At 54.3% G+C, this 23,729-nt stretch overlaps 3 protein-coding genes across 6 annotated transcripts; all 3 read left to right on the top strand.

The window, feature by feature from the left end:
- Nucleotides 1–5,325: 5,325 nt before the first annotated feature.
- Nucleotides 5,326–13,571, top strand: ARID3C (AT-rich interaction domain 3C). Of its 2 annotated transcripts, XM_082470329.1 has the most exons (8): nucleotides 5,326–5,745; nucleotides 6,534–6,923; nucleotides 8,758–8,830; nucleotides 10,636–10,819; nucleotides 10,963–11,252; nucleotides 11,620–11,802; nucleotides 12,035–12,124; nucleotides 12,582–13,571. In XM_082470329.1, exons 2-8 carry the CDS (start codon nucleotides 6,606–6,608, stop codon nucleotides 12,680–12,682), a joined length of 1,239 nt encoding a protein of 412 aa, XP_082326455.1. In that variant the 5' UTR covers nucleotides 5,326–5,745; nucleotides 6,534–6,605; the 3' UTR covers nucleotides 12,683–13,571. The 2 variants fall into 2 exon arrangements, with proteins under 2 accessions (XP_082326455.1, XP_082326454.1); XM_082470328.1 differs by lacking the exon at nucleotides 12,035–12,124 and having other exon boundaries at nucleotides 5,701–5,745.
- A 97-nt stretch (nucleotides 13,572–13,668) lies between these two features.
- Nucleotides 13,669–20,085, top strand: DCTN3 (dynactin subunit 3). 2 transcript variants are annotated; one of them, XM_082470334.1, is made up of 7 exons: nucleotides 13,669–13,826; nucleotides 15,063–15,147; nucleotides 15,829–15,915; nucleotides 17,797–17,880; nucleotides 18,841–18,899; nucleotides 19,508–19,567; nucleotides 19,759–20,085. In XM_082470334.1, the coding sequence occupies exons 1-7, from the start codon at nucleotides 13,731–13,733 to the stop codon at nucleotides 19,846–19,848; spliced, it is 561 nt and encodes a 186-aa protein (XP_082326460.1). In that variant the 5' UTR covers nucleotides 13,669–13,730; the 3' UTR covers nucleotides 19,849–20,085. The 2 variants fall into 2 exon arrangements, with proteins under 2 accessions (XP_082326460.1, XP_082326461.1); XM_082470335.1 differs by lacking the exon at nucleotides 19,508–19,567 and having other exon boundaries at nucleotides 19,729–20,085.
- Nucleotides 20,086–20,631: 546 nt separating this feature from the next.
- Nucleotides 20,632–23,240, top strand: RPP25L (ribonuclease P/MRP subunit p25 like). Of its 2 annotated transcripts, none has more exons than XM_082470336.1 (2): nucleotides 20,632–21,638; nucleotides 22,423–23,240. In XM_082470336.1, the coding sequence occupies exon 2, from the start codon at nucleotides 22,456–22,458 to the stop codon at nucleotides 22,945–22,947; it is 492 nt and encodes a 163-aa protein (XP_082326462.1). In that variant the 5' UTR covers nucleotides 20,632–21,638; nucleotides 22,423–22,455; the 3' UTR covers nucleotides 22,948–23,240. The 2 variants fall into 2 exon arrangements, with proteins under 2 accessions (XP_082326462.1, XP_082326463.1); XM_082470337.1 differs by lacking the exon at nucleotides 20,632–21,638 and adding an exon at nucleotides 21,658–21,676.
- Nucleotides 23,241–23,729: the final 489 nt, after the last annotated feature.

The raw sequence follows: 23,729 nt of genomic DNA, 5'->3' as shown, positions 1-23,729 counted from the left end.
TGCCAGTGCTGTTCTGGGCACAGTCCTGGGACTCCTGCCCTGGATGACCACGGGGTGGCAGTGTGCAGCCACTTTTGAGCTGAAAGGCATAGTCATTCTCCATCTGCTTTTTTCTAGGTTTCCAGGGTATCATGTCCACATCCACCCAGAGCAGGAGTTCTTCCTCTCCAGTCTGCCTTTTCCAGGACCCCCCACTTCTGTGGAGGCTCCCGGGGCTGGGGAGCAGGCACACTATCTGGTGGTGTCTAAGGTAGTGGGGGGCTGGGACTAGGATGAGGCCAGAGAGGTGCCTGAAGTACACACTCCCAAGGGTCCTGCACTTGCCTCACCCTCCTCCTGGCGCTGTTCTGAGGATGAGCAAGGCCCAGGCCTCTCACTTCTTAGGATTCTGGTATATTAAAAATGGAAGGAACATGATTATAAAAAAATGTACATTCTAAAAATTTGACATTCTAATGAGTAAAAATACAAAAGACTACATGTATAACCATCTGGAAGCAACATCAGAAGTCTAAATATGTGGCTCAGAATGAATGTGAGGCCCAGGCAAGGTGGCCATCCTGACACCTTACCACCACCACAGTGTTGGCCATGACAGGTCCTGTCTGGGGCCTCTCCATTTGATCACAGGTTGCAAAGCCAAGCCTCAGGATTTCTCCCACCCTGTAACCCAGCTTTGCCTCTAGGCTCAGAGCCCACATCTATTAGGGATGCCCCAGCTCCCTTTGTCATCCCTACCTTTCACATAGGACTAGGCTCCCAGGCTCCTCCCCATCTCTGTTGCTAAGTCCAGTGGTTATTTCTTCTCACTTTCAATTGACACAGTTACTCTTAAAAGACTCCTTTGGCTTACAGGACACTACTCTCTTCCTTCATTGCCTCCTTTGCTAAATCTGGCTCATTTCCTCAACCTCTCACTTCCCAGGTTTACACTGCTCTGAGGTAATCTCAACCATTTCATGATTTTAAATACCATCTAGGGAATTCCCTGGAGGTCCAGTGGTTAGGACTGGACGCTTCCACTGCTGGGGCCCAGGTTCAATCCCTGGTCTGGGAACTATGATCCCACAAGCCCCACGGTGTGGCCATAAATAAATAAATACCATCTATATGTCTATTTACTAGTTTTACTGAGATACAATTGACATGTAAGGTTTTATTAGTTTAAGGTATACAACATAATGATTTGATATATGTCTATATTGTGAAATGATCACCACAAGTTTAGTTAACATCCATCACCTCACATGGTTGCAAAACTTTTTTTTCCTGTGATGAGCACTTTCAAGACCTGCTCTCTTAGCAACTTTCAGATATACAATATAGTATTATTGACTATAGTCATTATGCTGTACATTACATCCCCAAGACTTATTTATCTTAAAACTGGAAGTTTACCTTTTGACCACCTTCACCCATTTCCCCCCTGGCCCTGCCTCACCCCTGGCCTCTGGCAACCACCAATCTGTTCTCTGTTTCTGTGACTTGAGTTTTTTTGTTTGTTTGTTTTTAGATCCCACATATAAGTGAGAACATATAGCATTTGTCTTTATCTGATTATTTCACTTAGCATAATGCCCTCAAGGATGAATGAATAAGAAAATGTGGTATATATCTACAATGGAATATTATTCAGCCATGAAAAAGAAGGAAACCCTGCCATTTGCAACAACATGGTTGGATCTTGAGGACCATCTATGTATCTTATGCCTAATTTTTTGTCTCAGTCTAAACCTCCTCTGAGCTCAAGTGTTCAATGCGAACTGATTTCTCTCCCAATCCTGCACCTCCTGTAGTCTTTACTGCCTCAATTAAGGGTACCTCCATTTACCCAGCTGCCTAGGCCAAAAAGCCTTGGAGTCATCTTGGATACCTCCCATTCTGTCACATTCTGCATTCAAGACATCAACAGATCCTGTCAGGTTTATCTTCAAAACATATTCAGAATCTAACCACTTCTTGCCACCTCCACTGCTATCACCCTGGTCCAGGCCAGCATCATCTCTTGCCTGGATTACTGCAAAGTCCTAATTGAGCCTCATGCTTGCATCCCTTGTGGAGGGTTCTCCACACAACAGCCAGAGTCAGACTTTCACTCTTTGCTCAGACATTTCCAATGCTTCCCATCGCATTCAGTCCTTTCACTGCCTCCAAGAACCTGCTCCAAGGTCCATGCTACCTCTGACCAAACATCCAACCGTTCACCTTGGCCACTGTGTTCTAGCCGAGGGGCCTCCTTGCTTTTCTTCTGACACATCACACTTCCACCTCAGGATATTTGCACCCGCTATTCTCCTGACTCCGTGGCTCTTCCTTCCCTCCTTCAGTTTCTGCTCAGCGAGTCCTTCCCTTAACATTTGGGTAATATCAGCCCTTCTGTGTTGGTTTTAAAATACCTACAGGGGACATCCCTGGTGGTGCAGTGGTTAAGACTCCAAGCTCCCAATGCAGGGGGCCCAGGTTCAATCCCTGGTCAGGGTACTAGATCCCACATGCATGCTGCAACTAAGAGTTCGCATGCCACAACTAAGGAGCCCACCTGCTGCAACTAAGACCCAGCACAACCAAATAAATAAATAAATAAAATGAAATACCTCCATATAATTTTTGATACTCTTCCCTTTAAGAAGTGAAGCCTAGGGACTTCCCTGGTGGCACAGTGGTTAAGAATCTGCCTGCCAATGCAGGGGACACGGGTTCGAGCCCTGGTCTGGGAAGATCCCACATGCCGCAGAGCAACTAAGCCCATGTGCCACAACTACTGAGCCTGCGCTGTAGAGCCCGCGAACCACAACTACTGAAGACCATGCGCCTAGAGCCGGTGGTCCGCAACAAGAGAAGCCACCACAATGAGAAGCCCACGCACTGCCAGGTAGAGTAGCCCCTGCTCACCACAGCAACGAAGACACAACTCAGCCAAAAATAAATAAATAAATAAATTTACTTTTTAAAAAAAGAAGTGAAGCCTAATTCCCTTCCCCTTGAATGCAGGCTGGACTTAGTTATGTACTTTTAACAACTAATATACGGCAGAAGTGACAGTGTATGACTTCTAAAACTAGGCCATAAAAAGCACTCTTCCCTCTTTAGTCACTCTCTCTGGGGGGAACCAACTGCCATGTTGGGAGGACACTCTGGTATGAGGTCCTCTCCCATGGAGAGGCCCACCTAGGGAGAACAGCCTCCTGCCAACGGCCATGTGAGTGAAGTGGATCTTCCAGTCCCAGTCAAATCTTCAGATGACTGCATCCCTAGCCAACATTTTTACTACAGCCTCATGAAAGGCAGCACCACTCAGCTAAGCCACTCTCGAATTCCCTATCCACAGAATTGTGAAAACATAGATGTTTTTTCAAGCTGCTAAGTTTGAGTGTAATTTGTTGCACAGCAATAGGTAACTAATGACACCCTTCCCTTTCTATTCCCCCCAACCCAGATTTATTTTTCTCCATTTTACTTATCACCATGTGACACAATATACATTTCCCCCACTGGAATTATGCCATTATAATAAGGACTTTGTTTTATTTACTCCTGTGTCCAACAGTGCCTCGCAAAAGGTAAGTGCTCAGTAAGTATGTGTTGGATTAATGGGTGTCTGGGTCAGTCTGTGTCTCTGTGAGGTATAGGATCAGAGGGGGCTATGTGTGGGTATGAGACAGCCTTTCCTCTTCACAGATGGACAGAGAGAGAAAACCAGGTTCCAGTCAGGTTATTCCTTCCCCTTTGCCCTTCCCAGTTGTACCCTCCTGGCTCAGACCCCAAAGGTGAATTTACTATGCTTGATTGATTCTTTTCTTTTGGGAGTAGCATCCAAGTCCCTTGCCCCTCTCCACCCCCTCCAAAGCAATCTCCAAACCCTCAGAACTGGAATTTCCCCAAGCCAGTTCCTACCTTTCCAACAGGAATCTTAACCTTCATCTCTCTCCAGGCACTTCCTCTCTTCTGAGCAGCTAGGGAAGCTGGGGGGTGGGCAGTGAGGAGGCAAGCTGAGCACAGGAGTTGCCTTGGAGAGGGATGGCAGCGGAGGGGGCTGGACTCTGCCCCAGGAGAACTTAGACCACACCAAGCTACGGGGGCAGGGACATTGGATCTGAAGGTGGTTGGATCACCAATGCCTCTTGGTGGAAGTGGCGTCTGACTGGCTGTCAGACCTGAAATCTGAGTGGGTGGGCACTGGAGTGTGAGCAGGACTGAGCCTCAGTGTGGCTGGCCAGAGATGGGCCAAAGAGAATGTGGACTTAGTGCTACAGTGGGAGCTGGGCTGGGAACAAGGGTGGAGGCTGGAGACAGTGAGAGCAGGGGGCTGTCACCCACCACAAGATCCTGGTGAGAAGAGCTGGTGGTCCAGACCAGGGCAAGCTGGGTCTGAGAGGAGCAGACTCATAGGGAGAGGGTTGGGGAGGAGGCAAAAGTTACCCCTGAATTTCTGCCCCCTCGAGGAATCTTGGCCCTGAGACCAGTGTACCTCACTGGGTAGGAATGAGGTCAGGTGGTGCTCCCCGGTGCTGAGTTTGACACAGCAGATTTTCACACCTATGCCAGGTATCAATCCTACAGAGGCGTGTTGTTCACTCACACACTTGGCATCACCTCCCGGTGACTCTCAATGCTTTTAGTAGGTCGATTCCCTTCCGCACAGGAAGAAATTGGGGAATGGATGAGGGTGCTTAAGAGGAGTGGGGTCCAGGGCTGCTAAGGAACAGCATCTCAGCATCTGGAGGATAACTGGGAGTAGGGTGGGCCTGGAGCAGTTGGCTAAAGGTGTCTGGAGCTAGAGATTGGGGAGTCATGCAAATATGGGTGGAGGATGTATGTGAAGATGGGCAAAACGCTGATCACCATTGAAATTCTGAGGATTGCCAGAGGTTCATTATATTATTCACTCTTCTTGGGTATATGTTTGAAAATTTCCATAATAGAACGTCAAAAGAGCTAAAAGCCATGTGGCTTTGTACCTGCAGGTGGTATGTGTACCCTGCTGCTGGTGTGGAATGAGCTCAGAGACCTCTGAGTGTGCGGGTGCAGAAGTGAGTTCACCACCATGTGCGCGTATTGTGCAAACTGCAGCATGCGTGCAGTTGGGGACAGCACCTGGGCAGGGCAGGGGAGAAGCTTCTGTTCTGCCCAGGCCCTCCACTCTCACCCCAGCACCCCGCAGAGTTAGTCCCCTCAGACCACAGCCTGTCCAGGCCATTGGCGCTGTAGCATTTATGTAACCAAGTATGTGAGACAGGGCGGCTGTGTACCTTGAACTTGTGACAGGGTGTGTTGGTGTGTGAACACGAATGTTTGTATGTGGATGCCGGGCACTGAGTACGGGTGTGGGGACCCCCCGCCCCCGGACTTGTGAGGCTGGGAGGGGCCCTGGTCCGGAGTTCGGTGGTGGTGGACTCCTCATTCTCCTTTGCACGATTCCCAGCAGCACTCCAGCGCCCTCTCCCCCCGCCCCGAATCTGGCTGTATGGAGGGTGGGAGACACCTGTTGGGGGGCTGGAAGCGGCAGAGCCCACCGGGGCCTCTCCCCCTGCGCCCCCGCCCGCCCTGCCCCTCTCGGGTCCCGCCCCCGCGGCCGCAGCCGGCAGAGCAGCGAGTGAGCGCCCCTCGGCCGGAGGAGCGCGCGGCGGCAGGAGCGCAAGGCAGGGGCCCCGCACAGGGAACCGAGCTGAGACGGGCCGCCCGACAGGCGGGCTGAGCGGAGGGAGCGCCGTGGAGACGCCGGGGGCAGCGGGCCGCGCCAGGCTGGTGAGCGTGGCCGCGGGGAGCCTGAGAGCGGGCGTGGAGACGCGGCTGTCCCCGTCCCCGTCCCCGTCCCGGGCTCTACCCCCCGGCACCCTCTGTTCCCGCTCCTCCTCGGTTCTAGTCCTCTGCGTCTCTGCCCCGTCTCTCCGTCTGTTTTCCCTGTCTCTGTCCCCCTCTATTTACTGTCTCGCCCTGTCTCTATTTCTAATCTCTTTCTTCTGTCTCTGTCTCCTGCGGCGTCGGTCTTTGCCTGTCTCCCTCTGCCTCTGTCTGTCTGTCAGTCTCCCTGGACTGCTTGTCACTCAGGTCTTTGATATTTATCTCTTGCTTCTCTATCTCTCTTACCTTCCCGGTCTCTCTACCGGATATCTCTATCAATCTCGTCTCTCCCCGTCTCTGTCTCTGTCTGATATTTCTGTCACTCTCCACCTTGGTCCCTCTCAGTCTCTTGTCTCTCGCCATGTCTCATTTCTATCCCCCTATCTCCGTCATTGTCTCTCTCCCTCTCTGTTGGATCTCTCTCTCCTCCATCTCTCTGTGTTTCTTGGACCTTGTCACCCTCGTTGATCTGCTCAGCCTCTACCTGTCCTCGGTCGATGTCTGTTTCTGTCTCTTTGGGTCTGGTCTCTGTCTCTCCTGCTCTTTTTACCTCTCTGTCCACCTCTGAGAAAGCTGTCTTTCTGTCTTTTTCCTTATGGCCCCCCTGCACTTCCCTGAATCCATAACCACCTCCCCTTGTGTTGGGGGCTTTGGGGGAGCGGGTGCAACACGCATAATTCTCTCTCCCACAGGCAGCCCTTTCCTCAGGGCCGCGCCTGGTGCCAGCCGGCCCACCAGTGGGGGGACTGCGCCTGGAAGCTGTAATGGAGGCCCTGCAGAGACAGCAGGCAGCCCGACTGGCCCAGGGGGTGGGGCCTTTGGCCCCTCCACGCCCACCACCACCACCGCCGCGGCCTTCCTTTCCTGGATCCCGGACCCTGCAGGCCCCTGACAGGGGGTTTGGGGAGGTTGGAGCTGAGGAAGAGGAGGATGCCCAAGAGGATGAGGAAGGAGAGGAAACTGGGGCAGAAGACGAGGCAGCCGAGGAGAGCCACCCAGGGACCCGGGGCACCAGCTCACCTTCCAGCCAGCTCCCTGGACCTCATCCCCATGAGTGGACCTATGAGGAGCAGTTCAAGCAGGTAGGACCCTCTCAGTGTCAGGCCCTCCCCCTTCTTACTCTCTGGGCAAAAGCAGAGCAAGGTGATCAGTAGCCCCCCACCACCACCACTGCGCTCTGCAGGATGGAAAGACAGAGACATAGAGACCTGGAGAGAGACAGTGGGAAGACTGAAGGCTAGACGGGGACTGGGAGGGAGAGACAGACATGCTGAGACATGGAAAGAAGTGCGTAGGCACACCCCGTGAGGTGCAGGAGACGCCAAGAAACATGGAGGCCGACAGACTGGAGGCTCTTGGTGAAGCTGGAAGGGAAAGTGGGAGGGGTGCAGGAGCCTTCAAGAATTCTGAGGGAGGGGGATCTGGGGACCCCAGTGCCAGCACTACCGTACCTTCTCACACATCAAGTCACAAGGTCATATTCCAGTGACCAGTGGGGGTGTTCTGGGCTGTCTACTTCTGTCTTGGAAGTGGAATGGAGGTTGCCGCTCCTTTGGCAAGCTGATACCCACCTCTTCTCTTCCTTGTCACATTCTCCCCAGCCATGGCCTCTCCCCGGCCTGAGTTCTATGGGTGACAGTTCCCAGCCTGTGATGGCCACTACAGCCGCAGTGTGACTAAAGGGCTCCTGTGCAGCTGGGAACGACAAGACCTTACTCACAGGGCCTTAATTTGAGGTTCTTCATCCCTGTGGAACCCATCTGGATGTTATTCTAAGGCACTACTCTAGGCTGTCATTAAGAAGATGTTATGCAGGGCTGAGATCCTAGGTGTGCTATTCTGGTGGTGTTACTCGTAGGGTGTTGGTTCTGGGTATTTTCCAGAAGTGTTCATCTATGCTTAGACTCTGTGGTGTTAGTGTAAAACTGATAGTGTTACCCGGGGCTCTGTTACTCTGGAGATGTGACTCTAGCGACTGTTTCTCCTGGGTGTAATTCTGGGGATTATTACTTGGAGACTGTGTGTGTTTTTTGTGGGTATCCATCTAAGACGTAGGGCTCAGTTCTTGTGGGAGTGTAGATCTAAAGGTGCATCTTTGGGGTTTGTTACTCATGGGTGTTTTTTTGCTCTGAGAGTTCTTATTGGCGGGTGGAGTGTTACCTATGGGTGTTACACAGGGACTGTCACTCTGGGTAAAAGACTCTGTTACTTTAGGGATTGTCCCTCCTGGGGGGTATTTGAGAGCTGATACTGGAAGTAGAGCTCCAGGTGACTGAGAGTAGGTGGGATAACCCCTGGACCTTTCAAGTCCTGACCCTACATATCCTGGGTGATTCAGGGCCATTGCCTCTGTGGCAGCTTCTGTAGTGCAGGAAGCTGTTCCTGGAAGATATGTGGGCTGAGGGGCCCAAGGTTTCCATCCAGGAGCTTTTCTGAGCATCCACCCTGCCTGAGGGATGGGTTAGAGGCATCTCTGCCCCTCATCCCCACCCCTGGCACACAGACATGTGAACAGCAAGAAGCCCTTGCAGGTATGAATGAGTGAATAAGTGGCTCAGATATATCTGTCGGTTTCCTCAATGTGGAACACAGCGCCAGCCTGACTTCCTCCCTGGGGCTCTGGAAGGCAGGCTAAGCCTCCGTAGCTTTCTCTCTTCCCCTGCTCCCCAGATGGGTGGTTTGAGCTGCCCAGGGCACCACTGGCCAGTAGAGGGTCTCTGTGTGTATCAGGAAAAAAAGTGCCCACACCTGCCCCCAGGGGAGAGAACCCAATGCTCTCTCAGGAAGTCTACATTTCAGAACTTACTTACCCCTTCAGCTGGGGACCCTTAATCCGGGGGTTGGAGTCCAAAGGGTCCCGGGTGGTGGTGGGGGGCTGGGTAGCAGAGCTGGAAAATGACCTCAGTTTTTCCCCAGCTGTACGAGCTCGATGCAGACCCCAAGAGGAAAGAATTTCTGGATGACCTGTTTAGCTTCATGCAGAAGAGGGGTGAGTGGGTTGATGTAAGGGAAGGACCCCCACTTACCAGGTTTGAGGAAGGGAAACCCCAGGGTTTAGTCCTCAGTTTGGGTCCTTTTTGCAGAGGCCTGGGCTTGGCAGCACGTATCCTTTGGGGCCTCAATAGCGTCTTTAACCTCTGACCCTGCCCCCCTTCTCCACCCAGGGATTAATTAGTGGCCAGCCCACTGGCAGGTTAATGAGTGTGGGATCAATTGGGAGGGTGGGAGGGGGAACTGGTAGGAGGCTGGCCTGGGGTGGGGGGGTTCCCAGAATTGGGGGACTGGGATGGGAATGCCTTGGTCCTCTTCCCTGCCACTTCCTCCAGGCTTATCTCTCCTCAGTTTCCCCTTGCTTCAGGCAGGAAACACCCAAGGTGTTCTGCATCAGGAAGGACTGGAATTAGACTGAAGGGAGGACTTCTCAAGGGGTAGGCAGGGGCTGTGGAGGAGAAGGAATTCCTTTCCAGGAATCTCAGAGCCAGAAGTGAATGCAAGAAGGGTCCAGGAGGGGATCAGGCTGGGCGGCAGTCCATCACTTAGGCTTCTCCCCAGATTCATGGGTCCGAAGACTGACTCATTATCTCTCTCTACAAAGCTAATTAACTCACTCCACGAGTGTGGCCTGATAAGCTGCTAATTAACTGGCTGCACTGCCCCCCTCCCTTAGTGCAGCTGCTGGCCAAAGTCCCTCAGGCCCCCACCCCAGGCCCAGCACCCCTTTCGGGTCCCTTCCTAACCAGGAACCCTCCGTGGGGCTCCAGGTCCTTTGGCTCCCCAGGAAGGCCCGGTCATTCTGGTCCCAACGTCCCCTCCCTGCCCCTTCCTCCTGGTCTCCCCTCCACTGGGGGGTGGGGTAGGGTGGTCTCAGCAGATCCTAGCGCCCCCTTCCTCCCAGCTCTGCCTCCCTCAGGTCCCTGCCTTCCTCTGCTCCCTGTGCGGGGGGAGGGGATCCCGCGGGACCGATAATTTCCCCCCATTAATCAGGCCGCAGCTAATTGTTCGGGTCCAAAGGCGGCAGCGGAAGGGGAAGGGATCGGTAAGGAATTAACTGGGGCCCATCGCTCAGCGCAGACAGGCCCCTTTGTCAGAACTGGCCGGCGGGGGCGGCGGGGACTGCGGAGTCGGCGAGCCGAGGAGGGGGCTGCTTCTTCTCCCATCCACCATCCCCCCGCCTCTGGCAGCCACCCCGGGCCGCTGCTTAGGGGAGTCTGGCTCTTCAGCACAGTCAGGAAGTCCTTCCTATGGTCTACCCCAGAGGTCGGCAAACTAAAGCCTGCGGGCCACATCTAACAACCCATGAGAAAAGAATGTTTTTCACATTTTTAAATAGTGGAAAACATTAAAAGACGAATAACATTTCTGGACGTGTGAAATTAGAATTTCAGAGTCTGTAAATAAAGTTTTATTGGAATAGAGCCGCGTTCATTCCTTTAAATATCCTCTATAGCTGCTTTCAGGCTGCAGTTGCAGAGTGGAGTAGTTCTGACAGAGACTGTTTGGCCTGCAAAGCCTAAAACATTTACCATCTATCTGGCCCTTTACAGAAGAAGTTTGCCAACCCCTGGTCTAGCCTCCCATCCTTTCTGCTACAATGGAGGCCTTGGGGGCTCTGTGGGCTCTGCCTGCAACCCCACCTCCCCATCCCTCCCTGTTCCCCTCCTTTCTTGACGGTCCCGCCCTGTACCTGGGGCTCACCCAGGCAGGTCCAGGCAGCCGACTCCTCGAGTCCCTGAGGGTGCCCGCAGACAGGGTCTCAGTCTTAGTGTCCTGACTCTCTGCCAACCCCCCGACCAGGGACGCCAGTGAACCGTGTGCCCATCATGGCGAAGCAGGTGCTGGACCTGTACGCGCTGTTTCGCCTGGTGACGGCCAAGGGCGGTCTGGTGGAAGTCATCAACCGCAAGGTGTGGCGGGAGGTCACGCGCGGCCTCAGCTTGCCCACCACCATCACGTCGGCCGCCTTCACTCTACGCACCCAGTGAGGCCAGGCGCGCGCGCGCGCGCGGTGGGAGCAAGGCGCGGGAGGCGGGGGTGGGGCGCGGAGGGCCCCGGGGGTTCGTGTCCGGGGGTGGGGCTTGATCAGCTGGGCCCAGCCTCCCACCCCACCCCGTCCGCCCCTAGGTACATGAAGTATCTGTACCCGTACGAGTGCGAGACGCGGGCGCTCAGCTCCCCGGGGGAGCTCCAGGCCGCCATCGACAGCAACCGGCGGGAAGGCCGTCGTCAAGCTTACACCAACGCCCCACTCTTCAGCTTGGCGGGGCAGCCCCCTCGGGCCACTCTTGGCCTCGCCTCGGGTCCCGGGACCGCCCCTCCCGCGCCCACGCCCGGCCCCCGCACTGCTCAGGGCTCCGCCTCCGGCCTGCCGGCGCACGCCTGCGCGCAGCTGAGCCCGAACCCCATTAAGAAAGGTGTGAGGGGAGAGCGGCTGAACTTTGAGGGTCTCTGAGACCTAGGGGGACGCTGAGATATAGGGAACATTAAAATGTGGGAACTCTGAGGTCTGGGAGCATCGAAGTATGGGGACAGTAAGGACTGATTTATTTAACAACCGAAAGCAAGGAAATCCCCCAAATTGTCTGGGACAAACCTAGTCAGATATATTGGCCTTTTGGGGCTCTCCAGCTTCAGAGCCTCTATTCGGAGACTGGATGGGAGGAGAGATTGAACTTGGTGCTTGAGCTTGGGTGACCTCCCTTGGTCCCAGGCCTGTGGGGAGAACCAGATGCAGAGACAGAGTTGGTTGGGTCAGGGGAGCTAAATGACCTGTTTTTTCAGAGGAGAGCGGAATTCCAACCCCTCGACTGGCACTGCCTGTGGGCCTAGCCTTTGGACCTGCGCGTGAGAAGTTGGCACCAGAGGAGCCCCCAGAGAAGAGGGCTGTACTGATGGGGCCCATGGACCCACCTCGACACGGCGCACCCCCCAGTTTCCTGCCCCGTGGCAAGGTTCCCCTGAGGGGTGAGGAGGGGCTTGTTGCTGAGAGGGCTTAGGGCCTGTGCAATGAGGGAGGACAGACCCATCACCCCATAGGCATTGGAGGTGGGGCAGATAGATCCCTCAGTAGACAACTCTGTGATTACAGGTGTGGGGCTGAATTGGAATGGGGGCTGTCTATAGGGATGGAGGGGGGAGCTTGTAAGTCTGAAGTCTGATTCCCCAAAATGTGACTCCCCTGCCCCCTCCTGGACAGAAGAGCAGTTGGATGGGCCTCTCAATCTGGCAGGCAGTGGTATCAGCAGTATCAACATGGCCCTAGAGATCAACGGGGTGGTCTACACTGGTATGGGTACTGCAGGCTGTCTATACTGGCATGAGGTCAGGGGTATTTACACTGGCATGGGGATTTTAGACTTTCTCTACTAGCATGAGGTTCAGAGATATCCAAACTTGCATGGGTAACATGGGGTTCAGGGGATTGCTGCACTGGCATGGATTAAAGGGGGTGTCTACATGGCATGGGATCCAAGGCATGACCTCTCTGGCATGAATACCATGGGATGTCTTGTCATGGGCCTATATATCAGTGTAAATATTTCTCGTTTTCCTGTTGGAGGGTATCTGTATTGGCACAGGAGTCTCTAACTGACTCAAGGGGCTTGTCCTCATTGGTTGCAGCAGGGCTCTGTGTGTGGTGTTCTAGCAATCAGGACACTGACTTTTGTTTCCCTCTTCTGTTTCTTTGCCTCGCCTTTTTCTGCTTGTGTTTGCCCTCTACCATCTCCTCACCCCTTTGCCAGGCGTCCTCTTTGCCCGTCGCCAGCCCGTGCCAGCTTCCCAGGGCCCAGCCAACCCTGCACCCCCACCCCTGACAGGGCCCCCTTCCAGCGCCTCACCCTGAGAGCTCACACCTGAAATTGAGAGTCCCAACCCCATTGCTGAGGGGGGAGGAGACACCCCTCCAACCCATTCTTCCAAGGTGCCCATTCTGGGACCCAGCCCTGGGAGGTGGCCACTCCCCCCCTCAACCATGCCATGTGGACTTGAAGCCAAAGAGATTTCTTCTGATGTTACATCTACCTCATTGCAAAAGGAGGGCACCTCCTCCCTGGCCAACTCCAGCAGCATCTACCAAAGAGTTCTTCCCCCGGTAACCCCCATCATCTCCTCATGTGCTCCCCTGTGTCAATATCATCTCTAGGACTCCACCTCTTCGAGTCAGACCTGCTTCTCTTCAGGAGCCAGGTGAAGGGTTGAGTTGGGGTGTTGTGAAGATGTTCCTCAGGTCACATCTGGATAATAAAGCTGCGGTCCCTCCCTCTCCAGTGCCTCCTCTCCTTCTTGTTTGGGCCTGTGGGTGGGGGAGGAATTATGTGGTATACACAGGCTGTGTTGGGCCAGGGGTTCTCAGAGAAGACAGAATAGCAAAGGCCATGAGTAGGAGAGCTCAGTCTCATGAATCAGACTGCCTGAGTTCAAATCCCGATTCTGCCACTACAATGTTGAGTGTCCTTGGCACGACACTTAATCGCCTGAACCTTAGAAGACTCCAGAAGATTATGGTATCTCACGGGGCTTCCTACTATTCTATGGGAATGGACCAATCTTAGAATAATGGGTATACTTATATGTGCAACCGCGGAGAATGGGGTAGGGAAACCTCTTTGGTACCCTGGAATTTGGTGCCCTGGAATAAAGGCAAAGGTTGTCTTGACGAGCAGGGGCTGGAAGTTAGGGTAGGGCCTGACAGGTAGCCGTCGCCTAGGTTACCAGACAGCTTTTAACAACTTTCGTCGGCCCTGCCTGCCGCTTCCGGCATCGAAGGGCTGAATCGTGGCATCACTTCCTGTATGCAGGGGCGCCCGTCCACTCGGATTGGCCCGCCTTCTCTATTTGGACGGACGTCCCGCCCTCTGCCTGTTCCTGGCTGAGGCGGGGCGGCGGGAGCTATGGCGGCTGTGACAGATGTGCAGCGGCTACAGGCCCGTGTGGAGGAGCTGGAGCGCTGGGTGTACGGGCCGGGCGGGTCTCGCGGCTCGCGGAAGGTGAGCGATCTGGGGTCCAGTGGTCCCTCTCTGGGGCAAAGCAAGAGCGGTCTACTGGCCTGGTCCTCGAGGTGGATGCTACCGTTCTAGAGTCCCGTTGCCCGCAGCCCGGCCTTTAAAATAACAAAGGTTCGAGACTTCCCGGAGCATATCGGGCCCTCGGGGTCCATTCCCACGGAGGGCACTGTGGGCTTGAGGTGGGCTCACTGTGGAGACTCCGCCTTTGCCCTCGCGGGATAGTTGGGGAGACCTGACACGCTCGAGAAACTGACTAATGAGAGAGAGCTTCAGTAAGAGCTGAAGCCCACAGTGGAAGGGCCGTTGCGGAGCCCTGCGTAATTGCTAAGTGAATTGTGTAAAGAGAGGTCCATAGGACCCCAAAAGAGGCAGACCGGAGGTGGATAAAGAAGGCTCCAGGGGGTTAGAGGTGTGGTCTGGGAGGGCCAGGATTAGGAGGGGAAGGGATTGGGTACTGAGTGTTCAGATATGGACTGGCACTCCTTCCCACCAGTGACTGAATTTTGACAACTGTGCAGCTCAGTTTCCCTTCCATCCCCTTTTTAACTATGGAAAGACCTTTCACTGAAGGTGGAGTGTCAGGCACACCCTGGAGTTGAGTGCCTCAGAGGTAATGATGTCTGTTTGTACACTTCTTGTGGAATTAGTTGTCACTAGCAGATCGTGTCCCATGTGAGAACTGACTTCTCAGAACATTCTCTCCCTTTCACATCTATGACGCAGATCCTCCTGATTTTCCTCCTACCTCTCTGGCTGCTTCTACGCGGTCTTATTTGCCTCCGCATATATTTGACCCTTGAATATTGGCATTCCTTACCCTCTAACCTAAAACCTGTGTGAGATCATTCACTTCCATAGCTTCTCCCTCTATTCAACCCTTTAATATTGGAATTCCTCATCCTCTACCCTTAAAGCCTAGGTAGGTTCAGCCAAGAGGAGGGAATCAGGGAATAGATAGTATATGCTAGTGCCCCATAAACTCTAAAGTAGTTCATCACCTCCCCAGTCGCACTTGAAACTACCCAAAGAGTACATGATTATCTCCCCCTTCACACTGAGGATTCCCGGAAGGTAGGGTTGAATCTCTTTTAATACTAGAGAAGGGGACGATTGCTGGGACAAGGAGGTTTGGGCGTCTGAGGGAATGAGGGTTCTTTATCTCTTCCAAGACTTGAGCCAAGTTGTAAATCTTGGAATTAACTTCCACTCCCCCAATAGGTGGCCGATGGCCTGGTCAAGGTGCAGGTGGCTTTGGGGAACATCGCCAGCAAGAGGGAGAGGGTGAAGATTCTGTACAAAAAGAGTAAGTGCTTCCATGAGGTGCCTGCCTGCTCTCCTTCCCAAGCCTGTGCTTCCTGGTTCCCTGCCCAGGCTCTTCAGCCTAGTAGGTCACTGGAGTTGCCCTTTGGGGATAGCAGGTGAAGACATTGCCCTGATGAAATGGTGAATTGGGGTGTGCTTTCTACTTTGTGGTTAAACCCCAAGCCCATAGCAATGTCCTAAGTTATGGGATAAGAGCTCTGCCTGAAAGGTCCCCTTGGGGAAGGAGGGAGGAGGGGTATGGAATTTCCACAGGCAAGGTTCAGAGGCAGGAAAGAAATCAGGCACTGAGAGCCGCAGCCTTGGCTCAACCAGCCCTTTTTGATTATGTCAGAGCTAGCAACCTGTTCAGGAACTAGAAATCAGATAAAGCTCTGGCATGTCTTGGTGGCACTGAGGGGCAAGGTGCCTTCCAGCCTTGAGGATAGATCAGTGGGAATGCTGAGGGCCCCAGGGTTTTAAAGTTTGAGGCTGGCCAGCAGGTGATCAGAGGGTAGAGACAGGGAAGTGGGGATAGGGGACCTGGTGGAGGCCTGGTGGACACTGTGGGTGTCAGCTCCTCACTCAAGGGTCTCCCCAAGGCTGACCCCTCCCCTAATATCCTTCACAAGACAGATCCCCACTCCCCAACCTTATTCCATTTTCCATCTTGCTACTTTTCTAGTTGAAGACCTGATCAAATACCTGGATCCTGAGTACATTGACCGCATTGCCCTACCTGATGCCTCTAAGCTGCAGTTCATCTTGGCAGGTAGTGCTGGACAGTATGTGCATATGCATCTGGGGATGTGGATTGTGGCGGAAGTTGGGCACAGAGATAGCTTCCCTGCCGGCCCTCTCCTGGATACAGCCCTGGAAGCTGCTTTCTGGAATCTGGCCTGGTTCTGGACTGAGGCTGGAGGTGGTCCTGTGGTCCTCTAGTAGGCACTGGGTACAGTATACTTCAGAGCCAGCTGCAGACCATGGTGCCAGCCACAGTGGAAGCTACTCCGGTGTTCTATCTATGGCTTGCATCTAGGATCTTCCTTTGGAACCTTCCTTACTTCTGCTCAGTAGACATAGGAGCTTCTAGGAAAGGGTAGGGGCAGAGAGCATTGCATTTGGGAGAGGTGAGGTTATAGGCATGAGTTTCAACATCTTTCTTTCACGCGAGAAAGCGCTGGGATTTCAGAATTCTAGGCAGGAACTATTGTCTTAGCAATGTCTGCTTATCAGTTAGTTAGCCACTCCACGAGGTATGGTTTGCCAAGCACCTGTGTTTGTTCATGCATTCAAAAGTGATCATCTACTGTGATCCAGACTATCCTAGGTGTGAGGTATACAATGGTGAACCAGAACATACCTGAGCCACTGCTGTGGCTTAGACACCAAGTTCAGGAGGTCTTCTCCTGCTCCGATAATTATTTTTTTTAATTAATTAATTTATTTATTTATTTTTGGCTGCGTTGGGTTTTCATTGCTGCACGTACACTTTCTCTAGTTGCGGTGGCTTCTCTTGTTGTGGAGCATTGGCTCTAGGCGCACGGGCTTCAATAGTAGTGGCGCACGGGCTTAGTTGCTCTGCGGCATGGTCTCCCAGACGAGGGCTCAAACCCGTGTCCCCTGAATTGGCAAGCGGATTCTTAACCACTGCGCTACCAGGGAAGTCCATCCTGCACTGATTCTTAAGTCCAGCCTTTCCATGCCTCCCTGTCGCCACTGCCTCAGTGTTCATCCCCTTGTACATGAATAGTTGCAGTCTCCTAAGTCCTCTTCTTTTTTTTTTTTTTTTCTAAGTCCTCTTCTTGATCCTAGTCTTCCCCTTCTTGCATGTGGTTCAGTATCATCTTCCCAAAACACATTTCCAACATGCTACTTTGTTTACTTTGGAACCTCAGTGTATGTGTGTCTCTCTCCCTACTAGGATAAAAATTCCTAATTCCTTAGCATGCCATTCCAAGTCTTCTATAGACTTCCGGATCTACCCTCCCATCTAGCTGTTTCCTGTGCTCTCCTTGCTCCAGTTCAGCCAAATGAATTCTTTTTCCTCTACTAATTGACAAGCATTCTTGCCTCCAAATGTTTGACATAACAGTCCTCCCTTCTTGAATGCCCTTCCCACTCTGCAGCCATTGAAACCCCCTGTGCACAGGGTCATCCCAGTCCTGTTTTCCTCACTGGACTGTCCTGTTACTGTCCCAGCTCTCCAGGAACTTGTAATTGTCTGTGCCTCTCAGATCCACTGAGCAGAACCTGCCTGGTAGTTTTCCACGTCTCCTCTTTCAGACCTTCCCAGGAACCCTTGCATGTGGGGACCCAAGTCTGAAGTACTTTGTTTCCCGTGGCCTAGGAGGGGCTCTGAGTTTGTTGATAGGAGGCTAGAGGAAGGGGCCTCAGAGTTAAAACTTGGAGAAAGGTAGGATTTGGAGGAACTTAGAGGCTCCTTGGGCTCAAGATAGGTCAGACCAGAGGCATCCAAGAGAGGTGGAGGCAGATTGGGGGAATGTGCACATAGAGAAGGGGGCAATGGGCAGACCAGCTGCCCCAAGCTCCAGGCTCAGCCATCTCCCCGGCCTGGTCCTCGGCCCCTTGCACGGGGGTGGCCGTGCCCAGGCTCGCCTCACTGTCACTGCCTTGTCTGTTTATGCCTCAGAGGAGCAGTTTATCCTCTCCCAGGTTGCGCTTCTGGAGCAGGTGGAGGCTTTGGTGCCCATGCTGGACAGCACTCATATCAAAGGTACCTCTCTGGGGCTGCAGCTCCACTACTCTACTTGGGGAGGTGGGTGGATGGGCAGGACTTCCCTGGGCTCAGGCTAGCTCTGCTCCTTGTCTTTATCTCACCCTGGGGGTACCGGACACCTGCACTGGGATTAAAATTTCCAGGGCAGAGAGCTCAGCTTCAGAATGTCAGGCAGTTTGGCACTAAGGACACTCATGTAAGGCCAGCGGCCTCCAACTCTGGGATTCCTTCTGTCTTCTACCCCACCCCTCAGCATCTGTCCTTCAGGGTGCTGCAGAGCCCAGATTTTACTGTAAGAGTCCCTGCCAGGTGTGTCAATGTGTGTGAATTCTTCCTGCCGCACTGCCTAGTGCAGTCCCTAGGCCTAGGTTTTGACAAGCAGTGACTTTAATTGAATCCAGATAGCCATCTCGTCTGTCTCCGGAGGTATTTTTCCCAGCTCCCCCTCCCTACCCCTGATCAGCTTCCTGCTGAGCATCTGACACCCTTAAGCTGTGGGCCCAGCATGGTGGCTGAGGCTCTGGGTGTTGGATTCCAGGTTGCCAGCTTAGGGACCTGGCATTCATCCTCAGCCCACCTGCAGGCTCCCTGTTCCCTAGGCCCAGCAGACCTGGTCCCACTGGGCTGAGAGCAAAGGAACAGATCCCATGATAATCAAAGCTTTTCTTTACTTGGCCCTGCTCACAGCCCTGGGGTGGGTGTATGGGGCAACTCTGGGAACCCAAAGATTTTGTCTTCTTCTAGGGGCCTGCATCTTCCCCTCCCCTTTGGGTCCTAGAGTAAGACTGGGGTGGGCAGGGAGTCCCACCACCACCTCCAGAAGCAGTGGTCGATGAAGCTGGCGTTTGTTTAGCATCTCCACTCAATACTCTAATCCTACTGAAGACCTAATAGACTATTGAGCAGTCCCGGGGGAAGGCACAAGCATCACTAGGCAGTGTGCGTTGTGTTTTACAGCCGTTCCTGAGCATGCCGCCCGCCTGCAGCGCTTGGCCCAGATCCACATCCAGCAGCAGGTATGGGAGGGGAGAGGACTGGAGGGGAAAATAGAGGTAGTGAGGCTCCTAGTCCCCACCCCTGCCTCCTGGGGAAGCAGCCTCAGGCTTCCCTGATGTCAGCTTCAGGGGGAATTTAGGGTTTATCCTTTGTCTTCCATCTGCCTTCCAGAGGGAAGGGATTTGCCTACAGTCACATCCAGGTCTCCTGCCTCCCAGAGTAGGGCTACCCGGAGATATCAGAAGACTGATGTTGGGAGGTACCCATGAATTCCTGGGGATGATGTGTCCTTAACTATGGTGGAAGAGCTGTTTTTTCACTATTCCCAGGCCCTAGTGTAAAGGTCAAAGAGGGTTCAGAAATAGGGGACAGGGAGAAGGAGGCATATTCTAGCAGGAATATTTGCTTAAATGTGTGGTTCACCCCCTGTTCTGTCAGCCTTAGGACCGCAGTTAGGCTACCCATACTGGAGCCTGAAAGTGCCTCTTTAGAAATTTGCTCCTTTTGGCACTGGGGTTAAACATTACCTTTTCTAGGCTCTATGGGGAGCGAGGGTCCCTGATGAGGTGGGCAGTGGGAAGCGGGGGCTTTGTCCAACTCCTTTCTCTGCCACACCTTGGCTCCACAGGACCAGTGTGTGGAGATCACTGAGGAGTCCAAGGCTCTCCTGGAGGAATACAACAAGACTGTATCCTTTCTGCTCAGCCAGGCCCCTGAGGAGTGCTGTCCGGAGCCCTGTCCTTTTATTCCATTTCTAGCTCTGTCCCTCATCCCATCCCAACCAGCCTGTCTATTCCCCTGCTTCCCGACACTTTAGGCAGATGCAAACCTCTCCACTCCCTCTCTCAGATGCCTGTTCTCACCTTGACCTGCAACCAGACAATGCTTCTCTCCAAGCAGTTCGTGCAGTGGGATGAACTACTTTGCCAGTTAGAGGCTGCCAAGCAAGTGAAGCCAGCAGAGGAGTGATGGCTGCTTCCCATCCTAGGGTGGGCCAGGGCAGCCAGGCTCCAGGCCCTGTACCCACCTGCCCTTGTGACAGGGCAGAGCAGAGGCAGCTCTGTATTTATTGGATTCACAGCCTACCCATCTGCATTCAGGTGGGGCTCTGGGGTCAGAGGTCTGGCTACTTGAGATTTGCTATTTGCACCCCCTCCCCTCATCAGTGTCCTGTTCCAAAGACAATAAACTGTACAGATCACTGGAGGAGTGTTAGCTTCCCGGTGTTGTATGGGTATGGTGGTGGGGATGAGGCTGATAGGCCAGAGTTGTTGGCCTTCCTACTAGTTGGACTGAGAGCTATGTTTGTCCTAGTCTGGTTTTCCAGGAGAGGTAGAGCTCTCAGGATGAATGCTCTCATTTGCTTGATGTGAGTGGAACATTCGTTTATGTATGCATTTATCCCGCATTTACCAAGTACACTCTAAATGTCAGATGCCATACCAGGGGGGGAGGACACAGGTAGGGTCCACCTGATTCCTGCCCTGTACAGGCTAGCTGGGGAGACAGTCAAGGAAAAGGGGAGGGACAGGTGGTACCAGGGTTCTTTGGGGGGCACAGAAGAAAAAGGGATGTGGGAAGCAGCCCTGGAGGGTGACATGCAGGGTCTTTGAGAGCCAAGGGAGCAGCATGTGCAAATGCAGAGGGGAGCCTTTAAATTTCTCTCTTGGGAGCCTACTTGGTGCTATTAGCCGAGAAGGGGAGACTAAAAGAGGTTTGGATGCAGGGGGCTTTTGGGGGTGGGCCGTGGGGGGCGGTGGTATGGTTGGAAAGGAGAGCATGTTAAAGAGCAGAGAAACTGATGGTCCCTCACTCCACCAAGTGTTTGCTGCCCCCGTGTGGTCTCAGGGACTGCTGTGGCTCCAGGCCCCTTTCCATCTGGCCTGCCCACCGGCCCACCGGCACGGTCTCATTGGCATCTCAAACTCAGCACGTCTGAAACTGGGAGTCATCCTAGACTCTTCCCTCCTTCTTCGTCCGAACAGTCGTCAAATCTACCTCCTGGTACCGTCCAACTTAATCTACTTTTCCCCATTCCCACTGCTGTTTCTCTGGTTCATTCTTTCAACAAATGATTTATAACAAATATTTGAGCGCTTATTATACGCGGAGCAACGTACGAATCTCCGTGGACATGCCCCCGGGACTTTGCGGGCAGGAGTCACCAGCGGTTGCGGCCCGCCCCCGCCCGTGCTGCAGCCACAGTGCGCTGTGCACACGAACTGGTTTGACTTGCGCCTGATGAAAACCCCCCCGTGGTTCGCCAGTGCCCACGGGGTGAGGTGCAAGCTCAGAACTCGCTGGTCAAGGCTCTCGCCCTCGCAGCAGCGGCCACTTCAAACGGCACCTCTTGCTCTTGTCCAAAGCGAAAGCCGCTGCTCCGCCTTTGCTGCTTCGGTGTGCTCAACGGGTAACGCCCGCCCTGTCATCTTCTAAGGGCCAAATCCTCCGCATCCTTCGGACGCGGGACTCCTCCAACGGCCGCTCCTCTCCTCCGCAGGGCTCTCTCCGCCCCAACAGGAGTGCTCCTCGCCCGGGGCTGAACAGCTGAGACAGCCCGAGCGCTCCGGGTCTGCGCGTCCTGGCCCAGCTCACTCTCCGGCGTCCCCCCACCTCTTGGTTTGCGGGTGGAGGCGCTGGGGGTCCCCGCCCCCTCAGGCCCCGCCCCGTCCGGCGTGCGCGGCCTCGCGGCCTCGGCGCGCTCCCGGGCGGCACCATCTTGGCTTCGGATCGAGCTTGAGGAGTGTTCTGCTGTGGTGGTGAGAGCAGGAGCCCAGTGGGGTGGGGGCTCCTGGAGGTACGGGGAGGAGAGGGGAGGTCGGCTGCTGGGCCGCTGCGGCCTGCCGGGCAGTGAGGGCGGCCCGTGGCGGTGGGGACCGCGGAGCCCGGCCGCCGGCGAACTCGACGCCAGGGTTAGCCCGAGCGGCCCTCGGCGTCAAGCCCCTGTTCCCGAGTGTCTGAGTGACCTGGGTTGGGGGGATCGACCCTGGGAATCTCCGGGTGAGCGGTGCTCGGCCCTGTCCTAAGGGTCCCGGAGTGGGGGAGGGGGTCACTTCTGTTTTTGAGGAGCTTTTGGATGAGGGCTCTTGGCTCTGTGTCGGCGAGCTTGTGGCAATAGGGGCTTGGCCCTGTCCTCTGGGGGCACGAAGTGAGGGGCCTTGTCCCTGTCACCCCTTGGAGAGCCCAGGGTGAGGAGCACTCAGCCTTGTTCTCAGGGAGTCTCGGGTGAGGGCCCGGGCCCTGTCCCCAGGAGCCCCAGATGAGGGAAGTTCATTCCCAGTGCTAGGGGGCTTGGCCAGCGTTTGGGGAATTTGGTCCTGTCGCAGGGACTCCGGGGTCGGGGGAGGGTTATGGCCCTGTCCAGAGGAATGGGGTACAGCCCCCTCCCAGGGTGAGGCAGGCGTGGCCCCCTGTCCTGGGGATGAGGGCATATGGTCCTGTTTCTGGGAAATCTGGGAAGAGGAGTGGGCCCACGTCCTAGAGAGCCAGGGTGGGGGTGGCCCAGGGCACCCTGCCTAGCATTCCTCTGACACTTCCCTGCAGTGGGTAGAAGGACTCAGACACGACAGCAGCCGGATGGAGCACTACCGGAAAGCTGGCTCTGTGGAACTCCCAGCACCTTCCCCGATGCCCCAGCTACCGCCTGATACCCTGGAGATGCGGGTCCGAGATGGCAGCAAAATCCGCAACCTGCTGGGCCTGGCGCTGGGGCGGTTGGAGGGCGGCAGTGCTCGGCATGTGGTGTTCTCAGGTTCTGGCCGGGCTGCAGGCAAGGCTGTCAGCTGTGCTGAGATTGTCAAGCGGCGGGTGCCAGGCCTGCACCAGCTTACCAAGCTGCGCTTCCTACAGACCGAGGACAGCTGGGTGCCAGCCTCACCCGACGCAGGCCTAGATCCCCTCACGGTACGCCGCCATGTGCCTGCGGTATGGGTACTGCTCAGCCGAGATCCACTGGACCCCAATGAGTGTGGCTACCAGCCCCCAGGGGCACCCCCTGGCTTGGGCCCCACACCTACCTCCAGCTCTGGCCCCCGACCCCGAAGAAGGGCTCGAGACACCCGGTTTTGAAGACTTGCTGGCAAGCTGTTCTCCAGGCCTGAATGTCTAGGATGGCTGGGCCTTCTTTGAGAAGCCTCTGTAACTGCTCAACACCCCCAACAAGACTTGAGTCTACGGAAGTGGGCCTCCCTGTCCTGCGTCCACTTCCCTCTGGCTTGTGGAAAGGGACTGCTATGAAGAGTGACAGGTGTGGAGTCTCTGCCGGGTTCTGGATTGCCTTCTACCTACAGTGCCTCTGATCTGCTTCCTGACAGAGGTCGAAGGAGTGGGTTAGGAAATAAAGGTTCTGCCCATTCGTCTGATGAGCCTCTGCTTGGCCTGCTCTGTGGAGGTGGGATTAAGGGAGTGGGAGTCCCTGCCCTTGACCCCCAGGAGCTCACAGGCTAGAGACAGGAAGGGTAGGCTCAGGTTGGTGCTGGGAGGATCTAGAGTCGATAAGAAGCCTCAAGCAGTAACCTGACTCTGTCTAGACCCCTGGGTGGCTGTCTGCTTCCTGTTTTGGGCTTGTTTAAGGACTCTGCCAGGTCAGACATTTTCCTCCATCTGCAGCATATACCTCATTTTATTGCACATTGCAGATACTGCATTTTTTACAAAGTGAATGTTTGCGGCCAGCCTGCATTGAACAAGTCTGTCAGTGCCCTTTTTCCAGCAGCGTTTGCTTATTTCATATCTCTGTCACATTTCGGTAATTCTCACAATATTTCAAACTTTTTCATTATTATTATATTTGTTATAGTGATCTATGATCAGTGATCTTTTTTTTTTCTTTTTGATCAGTGATCTTTGAT

This window comes from Balaenoptera physalus (genome assembly GCF_965194825.1).
Source record: "Balaenoptera physalus genome assembly, chromosome: 7".
In the NCBI taxonomy this organism is placed as follows: Eukaryota; Metazoa; Chordata; class Mammalia; order Artiodactyla; family Balaenopteridae; genus Balaenoptera; species Balaenoptera physalus.
Note: the sequence above shows the minus strand (reverse complement) of the source record. Positions and strands in the feature narration are given on the sequence as shown.